This window comes from Caloenas nicobarica, chromosome 4, assembly GCF_036013445.1.
Source record: "Caloenas nicobarica isolate bCalNic1 chromosome 4, bCalNic1.hap1, whole genome shotgun sequence".
In the NCBI taxonomy this organism is placed as follows: domain Eukaryota; kingdom Metazoa; phylum Chordata; class Aves; order Columbiformes; family Columbidae; genus Caloenas; species Caloenas nicobarica.
The window spans coordinates 50,336,761-50,345,516 of NC_088248.1; the positions used below are offsets into that span (position 1 = coordinate 50,336,761).

An 8,756-nucleotide genomic window follows, 5' to 3' on the forward strand; every position below is an offset into this window, starting at 1 on the left:
GTCCTGCCAGCCACTGCAAAATCTCATAGTCAGGTACTGTCCACTGGAGCCGTCAGGGAACCTGGGCTTCTTGCACCACTCCTCTTAATAACCAGCAGTCGGGGCAACTTGCGGAGAAGAATGACTTGGCGGGGAAAAGACTGGAGAGGTCTGTTGCGGTAACCCGAAGTCATCTGGCCTTACCATCAAGGGCTTCCCTTGACACCGCCGCTGTGGGTTTTTAGCTGTCTTACTGAGGAGTTGTTGGCACAGGCTCAGTTCCCTGCTCTCCTGGTGATTCCTCTGCCTACTGCAGAGGCATCTGGGCAGGTAGCGCCTCTTGGTCTTCCTGTGCCAAAGATGGATATCTTAGTGTATGTAAGGATGTGGGATGCAATGCTTTTAATGACTGTTCTAGAAAACAAGGATTACAGGCATTTTTCTGCCTGCCAGCAGCTGCGCGCACATAAGGCTTGTGCTGTGTACAGGTGTTGTGGTAACAGAGCCCAGCGCATCAAGGGGGGTACATCGGCCTCCCTCCCAGATTCTTCCTCTTGTGGCTCTCTCTTCATGTACCATGGAAGTGGACAAGACCAGGGCAATAGATGTGAGCACTCTGGATGAAGGAAGCTGGATTTGGCCACATGCTCTGCTGTTAGATGAGTTCTCCCGTTCTGACCTATTGTTAATGATGGGAATTACCTGCCCTTCCAAACTATTGTGTGTTCTGTGCATACCAAAACTCAGCATAGTGTTTCTTCATTTCCCTAAAGAGCAGCTTGAATCTTATGTATTAATCACAGAATCACAGACTGGCTGAAGTTGGAAGGGACCTCTGGAGGTCATCTGGTCCTACCCCCTGCTCAAGCAGGACCACCAGGACCATCAGTTGCCCAGGACCATGTCCGGACAGCTTTTGGATATCTCCAAGTATGGAGACTCCATGACCTTTCTGGGAAACCTTGTGCCAGTGCTTGGTCACTGTTCGGGAATAGTAAAAAAGTATTTCCTTGTGTGTTCAGAACATATTTTGTGTAGAGTTGCCCGTAACCTAACATGGTTGCATTGCTAATGATTTAGACCCTCTTGTGATGAACCGTAGTATACTCTGACTATAAAAGACAAATGTTACTTACTGTCTGATAACTAATAGCTAATTGTGCATGTGTAATGTTGTAAGTCAAAAGGGATAGATGCAAAAAAAATAGAGAAAAGGTGGAATTTAATAAAGGATTTCTTGTGGGACTATAAATAGGTATGCAGTACTGAAGGATGGATAATCTATTTTTCTCTTTAGAGAAGAAATGTAAACAAGTGGAAGCAGTTTTTCAAAATGATATCCTTGTTATTCACATTAAATTAGATGCCAAACTATTGATTGAAAATTTTTTTTGCTATCTCCATTTCATTCTTTTTTTTCATTTGCTTCTTAATTTAGTCTTTCTGTTTAATACACTGTAGTCTAATTCAGTCTCAGTTTCAGTTTAAAGTTATTTTTTCCTCGGGTTCATGTTCTTTGTGTCATTTGGATTCAAACATTTCTAAAAACTACATATTTATTTCAAAGACATCAAGAAAAATGTCAATTTATATATTATGTTACAGTATGTCATAAAAATTTCAAATTTTTATTTAAAACTGCTTTGCAGTTGTTCTTATTAAGTTTACTTCTTTTAATGTAGCTGCTCCTGTAAAGGTGGTATAATGTTCATAACTCAAAAAAACAACCAAGGTAGCGCTGTTGGACTGATGCATTCTCCACATACATGCGTATAGCTTTTTATGTCTGTGTGTCTCTAGCAAATTTAATTTTTGTATGTTTTCGCTGCATTCTACAGGATGGTAAAGACTACGTCGTCCTTCCTTTGTCAGTATCGCTGAATATGGAAGAGGATTCGGGTCTCTCTCTCCCAACTTCACCTGCTTCCTGTAGGGAGGAAGAGGAAGTCTGTGATCCTAAATTCCATTATGACAACACAGCAGGAATTAGGTATTTTATATGGTGGACATCCTACTGGGGCCTCTGGTCAGGTTTTGTTCATGCTGGGGGCAGGGAAAATGAAAGGAAGAGACTTCAGCTGCCTGGTCCATATTTAACCTCCTCCATAGGGATAAGAAAGAATCTGTAGAGTTTTTATAGGCAAAAACTTGTTTCCTACCTCCCCAAATGGTAGTGATTTTTCTTTTTCTATCCATTCAAGATTTGGTACTCTCATTCAAAAAACCCACAAGAGTATTTGTTATTTAGTTCTTAAGAACCAGAGCAAATACAAAGTCTTACTGATCCAATTCAGTTGTGTTCACACTCTTGTATTGCAGGTCCCTAAAATATTAATGGTAATAGATCCATCATTAATAAACTCTCTTGCATTTCCTCTCCTAAACTGAAATGCTGGTAAACAGGTTGATAGCCAGGGGGAATGCCACCTAAATAGTGTTGTCACGGGTTTTTGTCCACTGCTTGCTCCTGGGCATCCATGATAGACCAATAGTGGTAGATGCTGTTGGGCATCGTGACAGAGGTGACTTCCCCAGTAAGGAGTTTGTACTAATGCATTTAAGCAGGGCTTATGTTAGACGTGAGGACCTCATGTGTGGGATTTAAGGGAGATATTTTCTTATTCAGTGCTGCCTAAGATCAAATTCAGCCACTTAGATGCTGGGAGCCCCAGGGTACTTCCTGCAGTCTCAGAAGACAGCAAGGGATAGGAAATGGATCCAACCATCAGAGCAGGGATGGAGTCTGCTGGCAGTTTTTACACGGTTTCCACAAAGTGAAGTCCTCTCCCTCACTGCTTGTGTTAGATCCACCAAAGACAAACAACATTCCCAATGATTTTGGGTACTGCGGGGGGTCACATTTTTATGTGGCCCTGGAAAAGACTAGGTAGGCACAGTGCATTTTGCATGTCAGTTAAACTTGCAGTCCTAGACCAGAACTCTCAACCCTATGTTTTAGTAGACGGGCAGACCAACATATAAATACTTAAAAGACACAGAAGAATGATTTAACACTGAAAACATCACACTTATTTCCACTTCTAACACCTCCTATATGGCTTTTCCCAGTCCCAACTTCCTGTTATGAATAGAAGTAAAACCTCTGCATCAACCTTTCAAAGAGACTTTGAACCTCTTTTGTCTTACAGTGTGACAGAGTTTGTGAGAAAGCACTTGTGGAAACCATGCTAGGAGAGGAAAAGGGGAGAGCTCCAGACATGTTTTGGGCCTTCGTTCTTCTGTTCTGCTTAGCTGGACTCAAAGCTGGGAAATGGGATGAATGATGCTCTTAATTGCCTGTAGCTTTGTGCTTCAGGTGGATGCAGGCTTCTCTTCTAACTCCATGGATTTTTCTTCATCAGCTGCTAGGAACATAAATTTGTCCTGTTTAACTGGGACAACATCCATTTTATTCCATATCCACATAGACAGAAAGCTGCGGGTAGCTGTTTTGTTTGCTGTATTAGTATCTCCGTGAAAGTAAACTTTATTTTTTTGTCCAATATTTTTGATGGAAGTCGTGCTGACCAGAGGGCTTCTTTTGGAGAAGTGCCTTCAAGAGAGATGTGCTGATCCCTGTGCTGATCCCCGCGGTTTCAGGGCTGCAGTCTGCTGAGTCTGCTGTTGTTGTCCTGGCTCCAGCCAGGGGTCTCAGAAGTGCAGTCCAAAGGAAGAGACACATGTCTGTGCTCCAGGCTCCTCTGTTTATTATACTTCTAAGCAAAGCTTGCAGGAAGCAAAGGCCTCCAGTGTAACTGAGGAAAGGAGCTGTTTTCTCAAAGCCATTTCTTAGAATTTGCTCAGAGATCAAGGTTGTCAGGAGCAGAAGGTCAGAAACATGCCACTTTCTAGGCTGTACATCCTTTTCAATAAATGGATATTTTGAGGTTTGCATAATATGTTTTGACAAAAGGATTAACTTCTCTGTAAAGATGAAAAGATTCTGATACCATTGTGGTGTTTGCAGCCAAGTTGTGGATAGTGGACACAAAACTTTTTTTGTTTTGTTTTCTTTTCAGTCAGTACCGACAAGGTAGCAAAAGAAAAAGCCGCCCTGTGAGTGTGAAAACATTTGAAGATGTCCCATTGGTAACCACTGTAAAAGTTGTTCAGGAGGTGAGTTTGTCTGTTGTTTGTATGTCTTTTCCTTCCGTTGATGTCTTTTTTTCTGTGTTATTTTTATTTTTTTAAACTTCTTTCCATTTAATGCGTTTCTAACACCTTTGCAGGAAAACCAGACAGATAGTGGGATGGTTCTTGCATCTGAAGAGCTGAAGACATTGGAAGAGAGTGATAAACAAGTGAAAATACCCTTTAGGTAAGGCTCAGGCTGCACACAGGATTGAATATGACCTTTTGCTTGAAGCATGTCAGAAGACTGATTGGTTTGGAAAATTTTTTAGATGACAAAATCTTTTCTTACTGTATTTTTAAAACCACAAATAATAATTGTGCACTGTATGCCTGGCCATCTGCATTTGGTACCAGGAGAGGGAAGGTTGGAAGCATCAGCCAGCACTACAGAAAGCACTTACATTTATCAGTTGCAAAAGCATCGGTTGCCCCTTGAAAGAACTGAGCTGATGCACACAATTGAGCATATTTGTGAGGGCTTATCTGCAATGACAAAGAGCTCTTTTTTTTTTATTCTTTTTTTTTAATTCTTTTTTTTTTCTAGGGCTGACTTTTGAGTTTTCAGGATGTACCTGGGTGTATTTTCAGAGCATTGTACAGGGATTTCATTGTGCAGCTTGCAGGAAGCACGGTGCCATTCATGGAGCTGAAACCTCACATATGCTCTCCAAGAGCTTTTCAGGAGTTATTTATTCCAGAACAACCTGAGTGCAAATAAAAGTATACAGCTGTTATGATGGCACCACAGCTGAAGTGTGTGAAGCTGCTCAAAGTTTTCTCTCCATTTAATCTGCAGTTACAATCTAACTCCTCGTTTCATCATAAAATTAAAAATCTTTTTAAAGCTTTAGTGAAGTTAGGGTGTATAATCAAATGCCTGTTTAACAAGGCTTGAAGCCAGTTTTGCTAAGTGCACTGTTTTGCTTTGGTTGTTGCTGTGATGGGAAGCAGCTGCTGGCAGGCATCGCCCACCTGCCCTCCAGAAGACAGTCTCCACAGCGCTCTCAGTCCCGTTTCTGCTTGTTTTTTGCAGCACGCTGGTGCCCAGCAAGAGTAACGAGTCCGTCATGTCCGAAACCTCCAACCAGACAAGTGGGTACCAGTCGGGGTACCACTCAGATGACATGGACACCACCGTCTACTCCAGCGAGGAGACTGAACTCTTGTGCGCCCGGGAGGCTTCGCCCCTGCCGTGCCGCACTCACGGAATCGCCTTCGAGGGCCCCGCACCGCTCCCATCCCCGCCGCTCTAGGGCAAAGCCAGTGGTTCAGGGTCCCCCGGGATGTGCCTTCCTGGCTGGTGGTATTCAGGTTTGATGTATAGAAAGACGGCGTCTGTCAGACTAAGAAAAGACATTTGTTTTTCCCGAAGAGGATGCAGAAGCATCTGGCAGCAAAACTGCTCTGTGTCAGGCTGCGAGGTGCTTTCCTCGAGAGATGCTGGCAGCTGAGGGTGCAAAGCCCCGGCTCCGGTGTGTGGGGGCTGTGCTGACCCGATGGCAGAGGCAGTGTGGTGGCCTTTGGGACCTTGGTGACATGCCGAGTATCTGCTTGATGCAGGCAGCGGCACAGCATTCAGATTGACTATTTCTACTTGTACGAAATGACGGCACAGCCCTGTTTTTTGTTTTTTTGGGTTTTTTTTACCCCTTGTGGCTGGACTCCAGGAAGGAAACAGCACAGCACTGGCTTCTTGTTTCTCAGAGTTATCCTTTGCTTGCACCTCCACAAACAAAAAAAGGAACCTCCAGCTCAAGGCTCTCACCGACAGCCTGAGGCTAAACATAGGCTGGGCTAAATATAGGCGGGCGTGATGGTCTCTGTCCTTGACAGAGAAAAAAAAGTCGCTGTACCAGACCTCATGAGCTGCATTTCCTTGGAAGACTTGCCTGGTGAGGTTAGTTAGCAGGGAGGAGGCAGAGCACCACGCCAAGCGATGGGACAGGGGTGCTGGGAACATGCTTCACCTCTGGGGATGGCTCTGTCCCCTGGTCCTCACCGGCACCCTTGACTCATGCCGTGTGCCTGCCTGCTTCCGAGCTAGCCTGAAACGGCTGCAGGAAATACCCCCCTCTGAATCACCACTGGAGCAGCCTCTACAACAGGTAGAAAAGGCAATGTAGCCTACTTTAGGACCATATGATGCCATGTGGTCCTCATGGGGAATCCTAAGGGCACCCCACCTTCTCATCTCATCCCTTCTCCCTCAGAACGCGGGTCTGACTCTTTCACTTTGCAAACTCAAAGTCTCTTTGCAATGGCAGAGATCTCAGTTCCTGTAGTCTTGGGAATCTGTGACTGGTTTCATGGCAGCTCCAATCTTCTCTGAGTAGTGAGATTGTGCCTAATTGTTGGACAACTTCTTACCTGTGCTCTTGTAGTCCCAGAGCTCTATTGATAGACACAATGCAGGCTACAAGATTTTAAAATGTAAAGCTATTTCTACTGAGTTCTTTTTTGTATTTTTATATATATATTTTTTTTTGTTTGTACTTACTATAATGTCAAATGCTGGGAACCACGAATATAAGGCATATACAGTATTTATAGCCTCTTTATGTAGAAATAAATGTAATATATTAAAATATAAAGATATATTATATAATGGATATTGTACTATTCACATTTTGTGTCAGTGTTCTGTAGCGTTACAAGGGTCGCAAAACTTTTAATAGCTAAAAGTTTCACTTTATTAAAGGGACTGAAAATTTAGAGGTGGGGGCTATGAATAGATCTATTTGGTTTTCTTGCATGTATTTTTCTTATATCCTGTCTATTGACAGGGAAGTTAATCAAGTGCCAGTTTATGAGTCTAGTTATTATTACCAGGTCTATGAAGATTTCTGTGGGTACCTACAGTAAAGAAACTTCTTCGGTTTTTGGTAGCTGGCAATAAGTGCCTTTAGAGGAGTGGTCAGAGTGATAGACTGCTTGTACAGACTGAATCTGCTCTGAAAGAGCTTATTATGTTCAGTTAGGGAATGGCTGATATAATTGTATTGTGGCTTTTGCCTGGGGAGTAGCAGTTTCCCTTAAAGCCTTATTCATCTTTTCCCACTTGTTTTTCTTCCATCTCACCTCTTATAGCTGAAATGTTGTCCTTGCTCTTGAGTAGCAACGTCTTCCTTTATTTTAAATCTATACTTAGAGCTCCTACCTTTTCACTCTGTTGTCCCCTTTTTGACCTTCTCTTCTGTACTGTGTAGAACCTTCGTTCTCAGTGCAAGGCTGGCCACCGTTGGGGTTACCAGGACTCAAAGAATCCTAACAGTTTATACTAAAAAAAGTGCAAGGGGAGTTAAACCAGAAACTGCAGACTTGAATTCAACTTCTCTTTATGGCAGTTGGAAATGAGACCTTTATAGGCTACTGCATAGTGAGAGAACTTACCTCAGGAGTGGGAGATCTCACTGCTAAACTCTTCTCAAGCTGAATATGGGACACATACCTTCTACAAACTATGTGCATACCCCAGCCACAAGGCTGTGAAGTGTCAAGCTTCAAATGATTCTCCATTCGTCTCTCTGAATCTAAAGCATTTTACAGCTGTGAAAGCGGGAGGTGGGAAATCAGGAAGAAAAATAAGGGAGAGGTTTCCTAGATCTGCCATAAGGGCTTCTAGGAAGGATTTGTATTTTCATGTGTATATTTGACATTTATCTTGCTTCCCAAGCAAGAGTCTATCCAGTAGAGTAGGCTCAACAGACGATGCTACATTCTTTAACATCCCCCCTCCCAAGTATTTTTCAGTATCTTAATAGACAGAAGAACACTTTCATTAATTACACGATGGACATAAAATACTGACACTGGCAGAATCTTGATGGGTGCCTGGCTGAGCCACATGTAGGAGAGTCTTGGTGTAGAGGTAGCAATGGAGATCTGTCATTGATGTCCATTTGCTCTAGATCTGGAGCTCCCCAAGGTCTGGGATGTTCAGTTTAGAGTTTTAAATTTTGTAGTTTTGTTTCCTTTCCAGCCCAGTGTAATGTACAGTATGTGCCACATACACGTAGTCAGATGCTTCCCTGTATGTTTGTAGTACCTCTAAAACATCCACCATGAAGTTGCAACATAACTATTTCAGCTAATGAGTTTTCTCGTTTATAGTCCTTGTCAGTCAATGAAAATGTCTTATGGAATCAAATCATTTTAAAGATGCCTGAAAAACGTGGGAACTATCACACACCTGCTTTAGGAAAGGAAATTATCTTATTTATTAACTCCACCCCCCTCCCCCCCAAAAAAGAAAAACAAACAAAACCAAAACCACAAACAAACACACAAAAACCCCACAACCCCAAAAAAACAACAAAAAAGCCTGCACGACCAAACAACACCCAACCAAACAACGTATATTTGGTTTCAGGAGCAGGCAAAGCTTCTATAAATGTGTTCATTGATTTGGCACCCAGCAGCACAGTTCTTTTCTTAGTCTGTGGCCATTATATCCTTTAAAACACCTGGGCTTTTTGTTTTACTCTGAATACAGCACATTCAGCTAAACCCCCATCAGGCCACATCTGTCTTGGTAGATGTTTTAAATTCCCAAAAGGATATTTATAATGAAATGACAAACATATAGTGCACAGATTTGCAAATGCCTTGCAAACCAGTCCCAGCTTTATCTCCATTCTGCAGCC

At 42.7% G+C, this 8,756-nt stretch overlaps 1 protein-coding gene across 1 annotated transcript in view; it reads left to right on the forward strand.

Moving 5' to 3' along the window:
• Positions 1–6,638, forward strand: part of KDR (kinase insert domain receptor) — a 30,927-nt gene extending 24,289 nt beyond the window's left edge. Inside the window, exons 27-30 of the mRNA XM_065633951.1 lie at positions 1,818–1,969; positions 3,999–4,095; positions 4,209–4,297; positions 5,147–6,638. Coding sequence (XP_065490023.1) covers positions 1,818–1,969; positions 3,999–4,095; positions 4,209–4,297; positions 5,147–5,366 — 558 coding nt within the window. The 3' untranslated portion in view covers positions 5,367–6,638. The remainder of the gene's footprint in view (positions 1–1,817; positions 1,970–3,998; positions 4,096–4,208; positions 4,298–5,146) is intronic.
• The last annotated feature ends 2,118 nt before the right edge of the window (positions 6,639–8,756 follow it).